The sequence below is a fragment of the Prinia subflava genome, chromosome 1 (genome assembly GCF_021018805.1).
Source record: "Prinia subflava isolate CZ2003 ecotype Zambia chromosome 1, Cam_Psub_1.2, whole genome shotgun sequence".
Classification (NCBI taxonomy): domain Eukaryota; kingdom Metazoa; phylum Chordata; class Aves; order Passeriformes; family Cisticolidae; genus Prinia; species Prinia subflava.
The window spans coordinates 23,372,730-23,391,176 of record NC_086247.1 but is presented as its reverse complement, the minus strand read 5'-3'; the positions used below and the strand labels follow the sequence as shown (position 1 = coordinate 23,391,176).

Below are 18,447 nucleotides of genomic sequence, written 5' to 3'. Positions count from 1 at the left end.
GCCCAGTCTTTCCTTAAGTATCTCCATGGACCGGGACTCCACCACTTCTCTGGGCATCCCATTCCAATGTCTAATCACCCTTTATGTTAAGAAATTCTTCCTGGTGTCCAACCTAAACCTCCTCTGTCACAGCTTATGCCAAATTCCTCTTGTTGTATCACTTGTTACCTGAGAGGCCAACCCCCACCTGGCCACAACCTCTCAGGCACTTGTGTAGAACATTAAGGTCCTCCCTGAGCTTCGTTTTCTCCAGCTAAACACCTTCAGTTCCTTCAGCCGCTCCTCACCGGACTTGTTCTCCAGACCCTTCAGCAGCTCCACAGCCCTTCCCTGGGCACGCTCCAGCCCCTCAATGTCTTTCTTGTAGTCAGGGGCCCAGAACTGGACACAGCACTCGAGGTGTGCCCTCACCAGTGCCCTCACCGCCCTGGTCCTGCTGATGCAGGCCGGGATGCCGTTAGCCCTCTTGCCCACCCGGATACACGCTAGCTTATATTCAGCCAGCTGCTGACCTGCACCCCGCGGTCCTTTTCCGCCGGGCCGCCTTCCAGCCCCCGTGCCGGAGGAGCGCAGGGATCCCCTAGGGAGGCGCTGCGGGCGGAGGTCCGGGCTGCCCGCGCCGGGCGCCATTGGCAGCGCCCCGAGCGCCGCCCGCCCACAGCGCCCCCTGCCGGCGGCCCGCGCGGCGCGGGGCCATGGCCATGGCGGGCAGCATGGCGCGGGCGGCGCGGCGGCGCGGCGGGCTCGGCCAGCGCCTGGCGCGGCCGCCGGCGCTCGGCGGGAGGGCGGCGGCGGGCTGGAGCGGCCCGGCGGCCGGAGGAGCGATGCAGTACTGCGCCGAGCTGGTGCGGTGAGTGCCCGCGGCGGGGGGCTGCGGGCGCGGGGCGGCGCGCTCCGCAGAGGGGGGTGGCGAGTCCGGCCCGGGAACGCTCGGCGGCCCTTCCCACCCGACGGGAACGCTGACGAGTTCCCGGAAGGGGTGACCGGGATTGCCCAGGCCGCCCTCGGGCTCTCCGGGCCCCAAAAATAGCCCGTGTGGCCGGCGGCGGCGGGACCACGCCGTGTCGGGAGCGTGAAACCAGGCGAATATTTAGGCCGCGTGGATGATTCAGCCTGCACACAGAATCTTTGATTTGTCTGTGTTGGAAGGGACCTTTGGAGATACCCGGTCCGGCCCCCGGCCAGGCAGGGTCTCCTAGGGCAGGTTACACAGGAGTGTGTCCAGGGGGTGTTGAGTGTGTCCGGAAGGCGACACTCCCCCACCTTCCTGGGCAGCCTCCCACGGCAGTACCTTCCCTCTCCTCCCTCCCCTTCATGGCTGGATTTCTTTAGAAGTATTGAACGTTTCTGTTTCCTTCTGGCGGTGTTTCAGAGAGCGAAATCACCGAAGTGGATGTTTAAAAGCGTTGGATGTTTGCAGATCTTGGCTGCTGAGAAATAGCCATGTTTCCTGCGTGCTCCTTGGAAAAACGGGCCAAAGCAGAGGACATCAGACAGCTGGAGCAGCTCAGTACCTTCTCTCTCCTAAACGCAAGGGCTGTGTTTCCAAAACGTGCTCTCTTTTTTTTGTCAAACCCAAAATGCTCCAAGAGGAGCAGGAGCACAGTCAGACACTTCCATGTCAGGCCGCTTTTCCTTCTTGGATTCTGGGCTGTAAACAATGTGTAGGGCCCCTTGGCTGCTTTGTAGTTCCCAGGAATTCAGTTCTTTGTAAAGTACGATGTTAAACAAGTCTCTTAATAAAGACCTAGGTAGTTTCCCTTTGGATAGTGTTGTTCCAGATGATTTACAAAAGCTGGGAGAAGGGTTCCGGTTCCGTGTGTGTATAGAAGGAGTGGAACAGGATTATCTTTTCCAAACTGATGCTTGTAAAAGACAGAAAGCTGTGTGTGGGATGCAGTAATGTCTGAGGTAGGAAAACTAAGGAAAAGAAATGGGACAATCTTAAATGTTCAGTGCAGCACCAAGAACTTGACCTGTGCAGATGCACCAGAATGCACAGCCACGTTGCATTTTTCATGGTTTTCAGAATACAGCTTTCTTTTCCTACTTATTCTACCCAGGATTCATTTCCCTGATACTCAGGAGACCAGAGGCTGTGTGTACAGCCAATATACAGGTAAAGTTAACATCTGCAGGTGAAATGTTTCCAGTAACCAGCAACTGTGAACAGAATAGTTAGGTTCCAATGAGATGGTTGAATTAAAACTTTTTTAATATGTATTTTTGTTAAATTAGAAAAGGACTAATTAGATAAATACACATGCATTCAGAATAGTAAAATGAAAGGTAATTATGCTTTTGGCATCATTTAATTGAAGCTGCTGTTCCCAGTAGCTCAAATATTGCATGGAAATAATAATAATAATTATAAAAAATAAGTGGAAGGAATTATTATTCAAACAGAAATAAAACACTTGGGGCTGTGCAACTCCTTAGTTCTGAATTCGAGTCTCCAACACATTAGGAAGTACGACTGTGTTGTGCCTTAATATTTGTTTTTGCGATATAGGAGATGCCATTTTTCCTGGGTCTTCCTTTTTCTGTTAAAAAACTAGATTCAATTCCAGCTATTTGACTAAAAATGTTTCCCTTATGGGTATGTTTTATGTCTCTTACTGTCTGTGATGCCTGCTCTCAATGACAAGCTTGTGGATTGCTAGCTTTATTATGAATTCATTATTTGGAAAGTCCAGTTATGACCATTACTGATTTTTATTCTGTCTGTGGGTTCATATGTAAACTGATACTTACTTGAACACTATGAAAACACTCAGTACCTGACTTAAAGTCATTCCCTCCTTTCTTCATTCCTTGCACTGATACATGAAGAGGGTTGGGGTGGAATGTGATCTATAGCAATATCAATTTTATTTTACTGAGGCTTAATGGATTTGCAACACTAAATTTTTAAGCTTGGAATAATTGAAAAAAGAAAACCAACCAAAACCCCACCATGTCAACACCATTACCACAGGGAAGACAATTTTCTCTATTGTGTTGCTGTGTACTTTGTGTGACGTATATTTTTGTTTCCTTTCTGAAAGTAGAGGTGGTTCTATGTTGTGTGAACAACAAAGACAGACTGGTTGGGGAAATGTGGCTGTAAACATTGCAGCTCTGTCTAGGGTGAGCAGAATTGGGTATTTCTACAATTAATCTTGAGAAAAATACGAGGTTTTGAGGTGGTAATACTTTTTAGAAAGTATCTTAACTGAGGGAGGTTTAATGCATCTGTTCTGTAATATGAAAGTGTCCTTTAAAACCTACTGCAACTCAAAAATGTAATTTTTTTGGTTGATGTTTCTGGATTTCCATCAAGCTTTAAAAGAGTTTGACAACAGTTGTGGAAACTAAGCATTTGCTAGTTTTCAGCTGCTGTGTATTGTAGGGTTAAGCATCTCTTAAACTTCACTTCCTTTTTCTTTGATGCTAAAAGTAATAACCCTTGGTTTTGGTCTGGCTTTCTATTTTAAGATCATATTCAAAAGAAATATGATTACATGCAAGAACAGCAAATTTAATGAAAATGAGTACATGTGTTTTCTTTGACAACCTGCTTCTCTACTCTCCAGGCCAAACTTGGGAGTTCATCTTGTTCTAAGGAAGAATCAGGTTTCAGGCTTATCAGAAAGTACATTAAAATGTTGTTCAAAACAAGCAGTTTAGCTTTTCAGTGGTGGCCAGGTGTTTTTGTTAGCTGGAGTGATTTTGTAGTTTATGATTCTAAGCACTGTGTTTTTAACTTCGTGGCACACCCACGTGGCCAAACGAAGGCACATCACTCTGGCTTGGCAATGTTACCTGCAGTGAAACTGCCAACTCCTGGAGCTTTTATGTGTTGAATATACAGTTGCTAGTAAACAAAAACTTAATGGTTAAACAAGCACTCTTCTGCCAAGCTCAAAAGCACAATCTTTTAAATAAATGTGGCTTCATGTTTGGAACAGAAATCTGCCAGTTGGACAAACTGGATTCTGTTTGCAGCTCTGCCATAGCCTTGCTTCATGTCTTTAGCCAGATATCTTGAGATGTGCACTAAGAGTTCAGACAGCTGCCCTCTCTCTTGGAGTTGGTCTTGTTTTAAAACAAGCCTAAAAGCTGCTACTTTTGCAAGGTCAGAGTTTTGAGCTATAACATAACTGCTACTCTTTCAGGAGTTCAGTGCTAAGGAGCAGCACATCCAATTGACTTGGAGCTATGAATAACAAATGTGCTTTTTGGTTCTTTTATAGGAAGCGTGACTATGATGGGTTTCTGTGTTCTCTGCTGTTGCCTGCGGAATCCCGAACCTCTGCTTTGGCCTTGAGAGCCTTCAATGTGGAACTGGCTCAGGCAGGTATTAAAATACACTTGTGAACTCTGGAAATTTAAAATAACAATTTTGATATTCTGAATTACACTTGTAAGTACTCTTTCTGTAGTAGGTGGTGTTTTGCCAAGATTAACTTCTATACTGTCAAGGGCAATGAATAAATAGTGCAGTGCAAACCTCCAGTTTTGAATGGCCCATGGAAAGTACCCAGCCTGCCCCATTATTTTGTTTATGTATATAATTTCTATGACTTTTTTCTTTATGCATTTTAAAATTGAATTATAACACATAGGCAGTGGTTCTTGATACTGTTAAGTGATTGCATCTAAGTCCTGGCTTCACATGCAGTTAATGGATAAAGTGCAGCTAAATCCTAACTGTAGAAGGTCAGTCAAAAAACAGGATACTGTAATCAGGACCAAGTCTTTGTTGGCAGAAGCAAGGTGATGAAAAGGCTGCGGGAGTGAAGTTTGTTATTTGCTGTGGAAGAGGAGTGGCCTGCAGTCTCTCTGCTTTGCTAGGTAGCCAGAAACTGCTAGTGCAACCACAAAAGTTGGCAGTGCTTGCCAGAAAGGAGTGATCCAGGAAATGAGCTGACCAGGCAAAACCCCTGATGGGCTTCTGAAGGCTGTGCTTCTGGCAGCCCATGGTGTACCTTCCCTTGCTGTTGTTACCACTGCTTTTTTTCCTTCAGGGAGGAAAGTCCCCTTCAGGGAGCACTTAATTTCTGTGGGTTCTAAAATTAGGTTGTAGTGAAGATTCCGCATTTACTCTATAGTGTTCCTAAACTTTATGAGGAATAAACGTGGATTCAGAACAGAGCTGTTTCCCTGCTTAGTCTGACTATGTCCTGTGTCTGTCTTTTCAGCCTAGATAGACCAAGTGTCTTAAAGGCACTGAATTTCACTCCAGATGTATCCTTTCCAGATTAAAGACTCCATAACTCAGAAGACAACAGGTTTAATGCGGATGCAGTTCTGGAGGGACGCTGTGGAGGACATATACGGCGATAACCCACCACACCAGCCTGTCGCTACAGAACTGTGGAGGGTAAAATACACCTTTCTTGTCCTAAAATTGGTGTTAATAATACTGTGGGAAGTAATGTCAGTGTTGTGTGTGTGCTGTGCTGTATCAGGTCTAACCAACAACAGCATTTCCAACACAAATCCAGAACAAAGCCCCATAAAAGAGCTGTGAAGAAAATTTTCCCAGCCAAAACCACTACAGTATTCAGACAGAAATAATTCAGATTCTGGGATACCAATTGCAACCCTCTCCAGTAGCCTAGAGTGCCAATCGTACTCCTTTCTCACAAAACAGAAAATTGGTTTTGAAGTGGAAGAAGAATGATCTTTGGTGAAATTTCACCTCATGTATGGTTCCTGTAAAGGAAGACCAAATACTACAATCCAGGCAGAACTGCTTGCAAAAGAAGATGGTGAAAAATAGTTCAGAAAATATTTTAGGAGCTCTGATGGCTCTGAGCACTGCAGAGCACTGGAGTGAACTAACATAATTCAATGTGACTTGCTGACTTTTGCAGTCAAGATGGGATTTTATTCCATATTTCAGCAAATACCCGAGAAGTGAACTATCTGAAGCCCATGACTTCACAAATGTCCAAGAATGTCATTGCAATTCTTAGAAAAAAAGCTTTGGAAAGACACCTGAACTCACAAGTATTACAGAGCTGTTAATAGAATTAACATGTCTTTGCACTGCATATTCTGTGTATACTCCTTTGTTGCTGTTGAGTTTATATGAGGACAATGTGATTTTCCAGACTAAATTTAATTTATGATACTTAATGTGTTCCTGAAGTTTTGTATATCCCAGAATACTTGTATTTGGGTTCCAAATTTTCATGCACTAGTAAAGTAGATAAAGAGCCTTTAATGGTATTTGTGGAATTATTAATAGCTCACCTCTTGGTGACTTTAATATAAACTTACACAGCAACTATATGATACATGATCTTACTTTTCTGTCTATTTTGGACATATGAAAAGTGAGGCCTAATTCTCTGTTCATTTCTGTGGAAGAAGCCAATATTTCAAACTTCAGAGAAATGAGGACCCATGTGTTTGAATGAAGGTAACTCAAAATGGATGTAATATCCAAATTTTGCATAGTTGAGTTTGGTCCTTAAAGTCTTGACCCGTTAGTATTCCAAGGATTTAATTTACAAAATTATACTTGAGGTGAACAAGTGAGACTCAAACCCAACATTTGTAGTTACAACTTCAAATTTGCCTTTTCATATACCAAGTACTGTCTCAAGCAGAATTTATTGAATCAACAAGATCTGGTCTTGTCAAATCTTGAAAAAATATTTACTAATATGATGATGGTAAAGAAGAAGTTGAAAGTGGGCTGTAAGGACTAAATTGTGAGAAATCTGCTCCGTAAATTTTGTTTATAGAAGTTTTTATGTGTGATTGTAGCCTTTCTGACAGATGTTCTGAAAAATTCAAAGTGTGGAATTAAGAGGATTGAAGGAAAGTTGATAGAATGAAGTGGCACAGGAAGGAAGTCAAATATAAGACAAGAACCAAAAGAAGAATGCATGAATATGAGATGCTGTGAGATTTTTTTTTTAAACAAACCCATAATATTGTATTGCTTTGTTAGCATTCTGTCTTTACAGTATGTATTGGTATGTTGTGCTGACATTTTCTTGAGAATTTACAGGGGAAATATTTTTATTGCTGGAGTCTGGAGGAAACTCGGTTCTTTTTGGAAAGTGAACATAGTTGTCTGCAAATATTTTGTGGGAACATATGACTCCAAGAATAAATTAATTTCAAAAACATTTTTAAAGAAATGCTTTTAGTTAGCTGGCTTGAGGTCTGGTATTTCATTTTCTGTGTGCAGCAACTTGCAATAAATGCCAGTTGAAAATTTTTGTATTTGAAGAAAGTTCTCTTTTTCCACTGACATGCCACTTTGATTTAACCCAGTGAATGCAATTCTTGTGTTCAATACCTAAAACATATTTCAGCCTTCAGAATACAGTACTACCATCGCTTTGTGTACATTAACATGGAAGTTTTATTTGATAATTTTCAGGCTGTCAAGAGACATAACTTGACTAAAATGTGGTTCATGAAGATCATAGATGAAAGAGTAAGTATTTACCTATCAGAGTCTGATTCTGGCTTTAGTCATATTTGGGTTTTCTTTTCCTTATTTTTATATGTTTGTGTGTAAAACAAAAGCTTTTATAGTTTTTCAGACATTAGTATTTCTCTTTAAAAATGATACTGCTGGGTTTTTTTAATTCTTCCTTGATGCTACTCTTCAGAGTTTCTGTTCTTTCTGCCAAAATGGCTAACAGAATCCTTTGTTTATTTTTGTTTTAAATTGATGTAGTTTGTGAGTTCATGTGGATATAAAATCTCAAAGTTTAAATGATCTGTCTGAACCCTTCTGCCACACTTTCATGCTACTCCTTATCACGGCTGTGGAGTTTTTCCTAACCAGTGGTATAAGCTGGAGCATTCAAATCACATTAAGTTTAAAATAGCCACTCTTTTTCCTGGGAGAAAACATGACTAAGAATATCACTGGTACAGTGATGTTGCTACAAACTCTGACACTGGGACAAGAATGAAAAGCAGAGTGCAGGAATCTCCTAAGCTAATTTTGCTGCTGAACTAAGTGTCTCATAATTTGAGCTATAAATTATAATTTATAGCTATAAATTAAGCTATAAATTGAGCAAATGGATGGTCAGTTACTTGCAAAGGGTCATTGCTATGAAAGACTTCAGACTTTCTTAATGTCAAGACTGTTTTTTAGTCTTGAGAGTGGTATGTTTCACACCATACTTCAACAAATGGCTAGGACAGGAGAAAATGCTGGAGGATGTTATAGTTTGGGGTGTATTTTATTATTTTGGGTGTATTATTTATTAGCCCCACTAAAATTGTTCAGAGGGCTGGAACACCTCTCCTGTGAAGACAGGCTGAGAGATTTGCAGCTGTTAATTCTGGAGAAGAGAAGGCTCTGGGGAGACCTTAGAGCACCTTCCACTATCTAGAAGGGGCTTACAAGAGGTGGAAAGGAACTTTTGATAAGGGGATGTAGTGATAGGACAAGGGGGAATGGCCTGGAGTGAAGAAGGGTAGGTTTAGATTAGATCTGAGAAATAAATTGTTTACTGGGGCAGTGGGGAGGCACTGGAACAGGTTGCCCAGAGAGGGTGTGGGCTCTATGAGATGTTCAGAGATTGAGTGGACCTCTGAGCAACCTGGTCTGGTAGAAGGTTTCTATGTCCATGGCAGGGAACTTGGAGCTAGATGATTTTTGAAGTCCATTTCAACCCAAACCATTCTATGAATCTGTGGTTTTCACATGACTCTAACACTTGTGTGCATTCCATAGATTTATTTTGTGTTTTTAAAAAAATCATTCCTATTTATCTCAATTTCTCTCTGCCTCAGATGCAAATTACGTATTAAAATTGACAACGCTATAATATAAGATTACCGTATGATGCTTTGTTTTGCCTGTTTCTTTTTTTGAATGGAGAATTCTGATTTCATATTACTGCAGTAAGTTGTATTTGCTTTTATAAGCAGACTTGGCTGCAGTTGAGGATAGTTATGTTAGGCTTGCTATAATCTTTAATGACTGCTTCTATCTGAGTTTATACTCTCTCTGTCTCTCAAATTTGTCCTTTTTTTGGTTTTGGTAGTGCATTGGGTTGACATGACTGTAGTAATAAGCCTGCACAGACAGCAGTTGTGCTTGTGTTCCACTGAAGCTCCGTGTTTATATTCCAGGAGAAGAACTTGGATGACAGGGCGTACCGTAACATCCAGGAGCTCGAAACGTATGCTGAGAACACTCAGAGTGCTCTCCTGTACCTCACCTTGGAAACACTGGGTAGGTGTTTTCCCCTTTCCACGTTTTGCTGATGACTCATTAATGCAAGTGCAATACTTACTGATATTTCTTTTTCCACTGGAGTTTAATTTCAGGAAAAGTTGTCCTAGGTAGAACTTTAGATATCTTTTGAATGCTGAACCATAAATGTGGAATTGTACTGCAGCTGTCCTAGAAGTCGGTGCTGTCCTTGGAAGCTGCTCAGTGCAGAGCTCGTTGAAGTGCAGTTTCCTACTGCTCTTTGTTGCTTTGTTTTCTCTGTTCTTGCTCCTCTTAGAGGATGTGGTAAATTCAGCTCTTCACTGTATTTTGATTGCCCTACTTACCAGAATACAAAATACCATGGGTATCCTGCAGATGTTGTTCTATATTGCAGTGAGGGACGCTGATTATCTTGAAACAGCCAACTTCCCAGCCTATAAACTTCCTTTGGTGACATTGTAAATTTGAGTCTGAATCCTCTCCTTTCCCTAGAAATAGGTTAACTATCAATAATTCAAGAGCTAGAAAACAATGCAACAAATATGATCCCTATGATCAAGAGTTACTATCTGTGTCATGTCTAATGTAAGAACCACAGACTGGGAAAGAACTGTTCTCTTGTAGTGAAGAAAAGGGTAATTTTCATTTAGGTGCCAGTTGCATTGTGGAAGTATTCTGAATATGAGCTCGGATGTAAAAAAAAGATGAAAATAATAATAACCATTATTATTATTATTATTGTTATTATTGTTATTATTGTTATTATTGTTATTAGTTTCGTATTGTAGTAGCAATATTTTCCTCTTACTTACCAGACTAATCTGATGAAAGGCAAATACTGATGTTAAAAGAGTTAAAAAAATAGAAAAAAGAGAAGTAAAAAGAGAGAGATGGTGACTACATTCTTCTTTGGAACAATTGAGGAACTTATTTCTTCACATCTGATGTTTGCTTCCTCAGTAGGAAATCAGTGAAATGTTGCAAGTGTCTTTCTGAACCTCTTATTGAGGAAATGGAGGAGTATGAGAAATGCCAGCGTCTTCCATGCTGAGAAATCCTGAATAAGTTCAGCCATGCTTGGATCACTCACTTCTCATACAAATCAGTTAAAGTGTTTTTGAAAATCTGTGTGGAGACTCTGGATATTCCAGGTGTTCTATTGTCATGTTTAACTTCTCTTAAATATACAAATGTAACAAAATATCTAAGCAAAAGGCTTCTTCACTGCATGTTAAACAGTTCTGTGATTCTTTCTTTCCCACAAATTGAGAAACTAATCAAATACAGCCCCTTTCTTGGTGTTGCCCATCAGCAGAGTTTTCTAGACTAGGTGGACCTATTTTCATTCAGGTCATGTTTGCTAAATTCCTTGTGCTTTTTAGATTCTATCTGACCAGTCTCCAGTTAGTATATATCTCTCCCAGTACTAGTGCTGTTCTGTTCTTGCTGATTTCAGGTTATTTTTTTGTCAAGTTCATTTTGACTGGTAATCATGTCATCCAAAGTCCTGGTACTTCCTCTCAGCTCCTATCATTTAAAAATGTTAATATTTCTAACTAATTACCTCTAACTACTTACCTAAGTAGTTTGTAAATAATATCCATTGCTTCCTCCAAGCCACCCTTTGCTTTCTGCAGCCATTGCCAAGATCAGTCCCTGTGGTCTGGGTACAGTCACTCTTTCACAGGGCATTCTGAGATCCACTGAAGACCCAGACGGGCTTCTGCAGTGAATCTGGTACCCCTAGTCTTATTTCCAGATGTCAGTTAGGCTCACTGATCTGTAATTGCTGTATCCTCATTTCTTTCTTTGTAGAATGCTGCTTCTGTTAAGAGTTTTTATGAATTTTAGTTTAAATCTTTATTTATCCCAGCTCAGCTTTATAGTCAGTCTAAGCCAAGCTTGTATGGTCTTGTCATGAGGAGCAATGAAGAGCTGTGCCCCACTCATCTCCCTCCTTCAGTTCTCACAGCTGTGTGACTGTGCAGTAACTAACATCAGTTTTCCATTGGTTTTGGTGATCAGTTTGCCTCATTGCTCCTGACAGCACAAGGGAGGGGGCAGAAATATGGGTTTGGGGGGTGAAACACAGGATCATTCTCTTTAACTTCACTGCACTGATGAATCAGCTGCAGGTCATGAAACCTCACTGTGCATTAATTCTTGTCAGGAGTCTCACACTTGAATGACTTTCTGGCAGAAAAAGCAGTTCTTGGAATTCTGTTATCCTGGGAGAGAATATGCCAATGAAAATGAGATTGTGTACCAGTGTCTTATATCTGAATAGGTGCTGCTCTGCTAAGTATACCCTTTGCAGATACTGCAACAAGAGACATCTTGCTCTTGAATGTAGAAATAACTGAATTTTCCTGCTGTTCTGCACCTCTGAGATGAGATCTCAAGGCAATTTATGCACATGGACTGTTCTATCATCGACCAGTGCACGTAGCTTTCCTAAAGTATGACTGTGCTACATATCAGAGAAGACCATACCCCTCGAAAGGCCTGACTGCATGTTTCTAAATCTATTGTTTGTGCAATTTTAGGTGTGAGGGACATCCATGCTGACCATGCAGCCAGTCACATTGGGAAAGCACAAGGCATAGTTACCTGTTTAAGAGCAACTCCGTATCATTGTACAAGACAAAAGGTCTTTCTTCCCATGGACATTTGTATGTTGGTAAGAGAAGCAAATAGTCTGGAATGGAACAGTGTAGTTTTTCTAACTGTGTTTCTCAAGGCTAGATATGAAATCATAATTTATTATGCCAGAAAGAAACAGTGTGTTTTTTCTTTATTTTTACTCATTCTCCTGTGGCCTGCTAATAATGCCATTGTCACAGTTTTCTATCTTTTGGGAAGTGAGAGGAGTGGTCTTCAAGAAACTCTAGATTTTTCTTTGGGGTTTGTTTGTTTTTTATTATTAAATGTTGTAGTATTTTAGGTTTCAGGAATTTTTCCAGTAATGTATAAAAATGGATGTACGGAATGAGGCCTGGAGTTTTGTGTTTTGGGGTTGGGTGTGGGGTTTTTTCTTTTTTTTTTTTCTTTTTCTATCACCATAAAGAGAACTTGTACTGTTCTCACCACTGTGAGAATCTTCTTGGGCTTTTCTTTATTATATCATAATGTGCTGGTGGTTTGTGGTGTTTCTTCTGTCCCATATTAGACAGTTATAGGCCTGTATTGCCTGCGTTTCTGTAGGAGATGTATAGTCCTCCAGTTTAAACTGTACATCAAATTTGCATTGGAATTTAGCAGATCTTGCAGTTTAGGTAAAATGGGATTAAAGCTCTGAATTTCTCATTAAAGTTGGTTACTCTGTAGGCATCTCAGCTGTTAGTCCTTCATTTCCAGTCTTTATTTTAAATGTTAATGCTGTTCTTTTTAAACGTAACCAAAATTTTTACAATTGTGGTGATGCTAAGGTGGTTGTGTTAATATTTTCTGAATATAATTTCAATACAATTGAAAGTTTGGATTGGAAGTTTAGTAGTGGAGGTAGCTGCAAAAAATGTAGATACTAGTATAGGTCAGGGTTACAAGACTGCAGAAGGAAATTGCACTCTCCTTTCTCCTTTCTGGGACTGCATGTTATGGGAGGCCTTCCAAGTTTTCAGCTTTTCAAACATAGCCTGAAAATTCAGTCATTCCTTGCCATGGAAGGTGTTCTGCTGTGAAACTGTAAAAACAGCTTGTATCCCTTCTGTGCAGACACTCTTTTAAGCATTTCAGCTGCTGGCAAGAGCTGTGGAGTTCTGCTGAGTCTGGACCTCCTGTGAAGCCTTTGTGCCCACCTTCCTACAGCTTACATGCCTGAGGGTTGCTGAGAGGAGTGGGCAACTGGTGCAATTATGCATATGCCATATTCTCTCCTAACATTGGTCACTATAGTTGAAGAATACGTTTGGAGATGGCTTTTGGGGGGTTGGAAGGGTTCTTTTCAGGTGGTTCTGGGTTTTGATGCCAGGTTGGTTGGTTTGTGGAGATGGCTTTGTTCAATGTTTTGTGAGTTGGGGGTTGGTTGGTTTTTTTGCAAGTCCGGGATGTGCACACCAATCCCAAGATCCAAAAGCATGCATGGCTTCTGTGGTAGCTGTTACTGGCTTTCTTCTGCTTTAATATTGATTCTTGAATTATGGTTTTAAAAATCAGGTATCTAAACTGATCTAAATCCACCAAACTTTAAAATCTGACTTTGTTATCTTACTGACCACAAAATTTTAGGAAACCAATATGTGCAGAGAATTGGTACCAACTGTTCTCATTGTTCTCTTGATTTTTTTTCCAGGTAACTGACCAAAAGAAAGGGAATTAAAAAGTAAGAGAGCAGAGTTAGAACATTTAGGCTCTTTTAGTCTTCAGTCCTTAGCTTCATTGCTGGGACAGGTTTTTGAAAGCAAAAATGGAAACTTGATATTTATAGACTTTTTTTCTCTTTTTTGATTTTGGTTTTTCTTCCTGTGTCTAGCATGGAGTTTCACAAGAGGATTTCATAAGAGGCAAGCAAGAGAAAAATGTGAGGGATGTAATTTACGACATCGCCAGCCAGGCCCATATTCATCTAGAACATGTGAGATTCCTTTCCTTTCATTTATCTAAATAAACATAACCGATGCTAGTCTTCACAAAGCATTTGTTGTTAGAAGACTTAAAGCTGCATACTTAATTTCAAATATTTTGCCTTTTATTATTTTGAGAGTTCACATTAAAAACTCCCACCACACAAGAGATTCAAATATTACAGCTACTTCCGTATGAATATTATCTAGGTACAGGAGACAGTTTACTCACAGCCAGGTCCAGTTTCATATATATAAATGCTGCCTGAAAGAATTATTACTGGAGAAGAAACTTTAAGTAGACTTTTATAAATGCAGCTATGTGCCAGCATGTAATGAGCACCACAGAAAGTACATCTGCATATGGTATTTGAAAGCACAGTGGAACGCTGCCAGGAAAACAGAGCATGTTGCCTTTAACTGCTGGTTAGTGTGTGTGGGAGGGGGGATTCATTCCCTAACATGACCAGCCATGCCCAGAGCTATGTTGAGAAAGGTGCTTTCTGTTTATTTCTTTCCTGGCATGCAGCAAAGTCAATTAGGAAAGTTTATTTGGTTGGAACAGTGGATGATGGGCCCTGAAGAAATGCAGAATCCTACTCTGTTTTTTCTTTCATGCTTTTATTCTAGCTACATTCTGAGATGCTTGCTAGTGCACAGTACAAAAGCAGAATAATGTTTTATTGGCAATGCTTTGTCTGCCTCTAGCTGGAAAACAAAGCGCTGCAAAGAGTTTCTTACGTCTGCAAGTACACTTTGAGCATTGCACACAGTGGTTCCAGTCAGAGTACTGGGGAGAGATAGATACCTCTTCAGAGTAAAGAAATGCCAAATTTATCTCTGCATTTGCACCTTTAATACAGTCCTCAATTACAGCATTACCTGTGATCACAGTGTCTTACGCAGTCGAAATAGGAGAAACCTTCATCTCTTTTCTGAAGGTGTGGCATCCCTGATTTGTTCAGTCAGTGCATACTGAGCTGATTAATTTTATTTTCTGTTACTAATGTGTATATGTTGTAACAGCCCTCCAGTACCTAAAGAGAGCCTACAAGAAAGCCAGAGAGGGACTTTTTACAAGGGCATTAAGGACAAGGAGAAATGGCTTTAAACTGAAAGATGGGAGATTTAGATTAGATATTAGGAAAAAATTCTTTATTGTGAGGGTGCTGAGACACTGGCACAAGTTGCCCAGAGAAGCTGTGGATGCCCCATCCCTGGAAGTGTCCAAGGGCAGGTCAGATAGGGCTTTGAGCAAGCTGGTGCAGTGGGAAGTGTCCGTGCCCATGGCAGGAGGGTTGGAACTAGATGATCCCTTCCAACCCAAATCATTCCATGATTCTGTGTACCCTTCAGCTTCATTTTTCAGACACTAATTATAATTTTCATTTAAGGCATTCCTATTCATGTTGTTTAACCTGATGTTTCAGTTTGTCGTCACATGCCCAAGAAAACTGTTTATTCCATTTAGAAGCAGGGAACAGAGACAAAGTATAACGTCAAAACTGTCAGTTATCTTTGTTCAAGCTGAAATATTTTGATTTTTTTTTTTTATTCTCCACACCTCAACCCATCATGTGCAGTGTATAAACCCCATTGCCTTTAGTTGCAATTTTGGCTTAGAAAAATGCCACGTGCATGGCCTGATATGCCTCATATCAGGGATGAGAGGCATGGAAAATGAGTAATGTGTATTTACGGTCCACATACTTAAAATTTGGTTGCTGGTATTGTATGGAAACTTTGGAACAGAAGCAGGAAGAGAATTTGGTTCTTCAGAACCTTTCAGGTAATTGAATAATTCATAATGCTTTGGTCCCCTGGCTCCTAAGATGAGCCTAGCAACTTCTGAAGAGAACAGGCCTCCTTTCTTCCCACTTCATTCATAGAGCCCTGCCCATGTTCTGCACTAGGAGTGTCCTGTGGAAAATATGCAATGTGATCATGTAGTTGGAGAATACAGAGAAAAGTATAAATACAAAGAAACCAGATTAGGGCAGCATTAGCACTTTATTCAATTGAATGTTGATCCTGGCACTCCTCCCATTTTCTCCCCCCTTTGTATGTTTTTAATGGATGGGTTATATCATCTTAATTAAAATTTAAACAAAATTCCTCTCTGAAAACTTGCTTCTAGTCTCCCATCATCAGTGGACAGTTGACAGTGCAGGAGCTCTAGAATATTCAAACCACTTGATCTGGCCATAACTGGCAGCAGTAACAGAGTATTGGCCTCCTTCATAATCTGATGGTCTTTGTTCATGCAAGGACAAGGATCCTTTCTGCCTAATGGATGAAATGGGCTTTTGCTGGCAGCATTTGCTGGGTATTTTAGGACTTTCAGTGAATCTAATGGGCTGATGCCTTTAAATGTATCTGCTCTGCTGTATAAAATCACCATTTTGTTTTGCCTGAGGGTCTTTACAGCCACTTATCCTTTGTTTTAGTTGGGATTACAGGGTAGGGTAAAGTTCAAACCTGCAGAGAGGTTTCGGCTGTCTCAGCATTTGTTACATAAACCATGTATTTTAGAGGATGAGGGTAACAATTACCACCTCCATTTCACAGCCAGAAGACACGTAAATCTGAAATGCTGAATGGAGTCTCAGCCATGTTACATGAAGCTTATTGTAGTCCTGTGGCCCTTGATCTTGGGAGGAAAGTTTCTGATCATGGTCAGGTCTTCCTGACACTGCAACTGCTGACCAGCAGGTGGCAAAGTATGATAGTGAAGATTGCAGTTTTCCTTAGGAATTGTGTGTTTTATCAGCGTAAAAGCACATAACAAAATGTTCTGTCAGTCCCCCAAAGTGTTCCCTTGGAAAGCCCACAAATACATTTACACATTCTCCCTCTTTCTCTTCAGCACTCTTTCCCTGATTCCTCTTGTGAAAAAGGGTCTCCCTTTTGGCTTTTTGCATTTGTCCCAGTTGTGCTACATCATTATGGGACTCAGCTTACCAAGGGAGATAAAATGCTTTCTGAATGACATTCTAGGTTGAGAAGGTCCAACGAGACTCTCTTCATCTTGCAATTAATAGTAGAAGGGCAGAGGATTAGATCAGGGAAGAACATTTTTCTATTTTAGAAATAGATATACACAAACACACACAGGTGTTATTATATCTCAAAATTTTAAAATAATTTGTCTTCTGAAAAGATTGGTAACTTTTTCCTCCTAAAGTTTCAACCTCATTTTCTCAGTTGCCTGGATAGGTCTTTGAAAAACTAAACAAACCCACACATTCTTATCAGTATTTATAGAGAGTTCATTTGTTTTAGCCTGTAAGAAAAGGCAAGACAAGGAGGGACAAGACAGGAAGACTTGTTCAGCTTTGTTAGATGTACTGAGTTGAATATGAGTTTAAATTGCAGATTTGATGCAGCCATACTTTAGATTTTTATATGTAGATACTGAGGAACTGAGATCATTTCAATGTCTCAGAAATGTAACCAGAGCATTTGCAGCTGGACTCCTGGGACTGATGGCAATGTTGAACCAGAAAGATGCACTCAGAAAAATGCATTTCTGGTCTTCCATCATTTCTGTCTATTGGAAAAAAAAAAAAGGTTAAAATGTATTTACTAAGCCAGATGCAACTAGGGACTTTCTTGGAACAAGGCATGCTAATTTACCTCGGTTTATAGTATGTAATCTTGAGGTCTGTCAAATTATGTAAGTATTTTAGCAAGCCTCTCCCAGTATTACATACTTTTGTGTAACTACTTTTGTACACGGCTTTCATGGAATTAAACATTACAGTTTCAGGATGTCAAGATAAAAAGGGATAACACTGGTAATACAGTTTGTTGCCTCTAAGCATTATATATAGTACTTGATGTTTAATCAGAAATGTTAAATTCTTCTGATAAGTGCTTTTTTTTGTGTTTTGTTTTTCCCTACCACCTTATCCCATTTACTTCTAGGCTAGATCTTTCAGTAAGAAAGTTCCTGTGAAGGCGTATCCTGCTTTTTTCTGTACGGTGGGTGTGATATGTGCACTCTTTAAGTGATGGACTTGTTACTGTGCTGATGCATTTGTGAGGAGTATCAAATTAAGCATGGTTAATTGCTACTTCATGTGTCTGTTTTGGGAGGATGTAATACCTAAAACTCGTAGAAATCATAATGTGTGCCTGACTGTAGAACCTTACAGTTTTGATCAACACTTCTAACCCTTCTCTTTTAACTACATCATTCCAGCCAAGCAGTCTGTTCATTCATAGACTGCTGTTCTGATGCAAGAGCCCCAAATCCTGTCTATTTTCATAATTTGGTGTTTGGTCTACTAAAAGAGAATGCTTTTCTTCACAAAACTTGACTTTTTATATGCTTGGAATGTGATGATTACACTACCATTTAATAGCACAGGCAAACTGTCAAGCCTTTCTTGCAGTTTATCATTCAGTTTCTGGTATTGCTTTTTCAACTTAATGCCTAATTACTTGTGTGCACCATATATATTAAGCTTTTTTCTTCTTTTCTAGGTTGCTTTAGATGATTATTTATATAAAATGCGAAAAGTGGACTTCAATATATTTCATCCAAGCTTACAAAAGAAGAGTACATTATTACCATTGTATTTGTATATTAGATCTTGGAAAAAAACATATTAAAGTTTGGTTATTTTAATACTGATTCAGAGTGCTGAGCTTTTTCTTTAATGTCTTAACTTGCTAAAATTGTGAAGTGTC

General features: G+C 40.2%; 1 protein-coding gene across 6 annotated transcripts; it reads left to right on the top strand.

The window, feature by feature from the left end:
• The first annotated feature begins 663 nt into the window (after nt 1–663).
• On the top strand, nt 664–18,391 carry NDUFAF6 (NADH:ubiquinone oxidoreductase complex assembly factor 6). 6 transcript variants are annotated; one of them, XM_063390759.1, is made up of 10 exons: nt 664–850; nt 1,373–2,119; nt 4,236–4,339; nt 5,243–5,365; nt 7,388–7,444; nt 9,106–9,208; nt 11,737–11,870; nt 13,662–13,763; nt 17,680–17,736; nt 18,241–18,391. In XM_063390759.1, the coding sequence occupies exons 3-10, from the start codon at nt 4,319–4,321 to the stop codon at nt 18,367–18,369; spliced, it is 726 nt and encodes a 241-aa protein (XP_063246829.1). In that variant the 5' UTR covers nt 664–850; nt 1,373–2,119; nt 4,236–4,318; the 3' UTR covers nt 18,370–18,391. The 6 variants fall into 6 exon arrangements, with proteins under 6 accessions (XP_063246829.1, XP_063246819.1, XP_063246837.1 ...); XM_063390749.1 differs by lacking the exon at nt 1,373–2,119; XM_063390767.1 differs by lacking the exon at nt 1,373–2,119 and having other exon boundaries at nt 5,184–5,365.
• The last annotated feature ends 56 nt before the right edge of the window (nt 18,392–18,447 follow it).

Bases quoted from the DNA above. Each gene is read 5' to 3' on its own strand.
- NDUFAF6 (XM_063390730.1), top strand. From the start codon at position 696: ATGGCCATGGCGGGCAGCATGGCGCGGGCGGCGCGGCGGCGCGGCGGG. The intron at 851-4,235 runs GTGAGTGCCCGC...GTTCTTTTATAG, and splicing joins TACTGCGCCGAGCTGGTGCG to GAAGCGTGACTATGATGGGT. The intron at 5,366-7,387 runs GTAAAATACACC...GATAATTTTCAG, and splicing joins TCGCTACAGAACTGTGGAGG to GCTGTCAAGAGACATAACTT.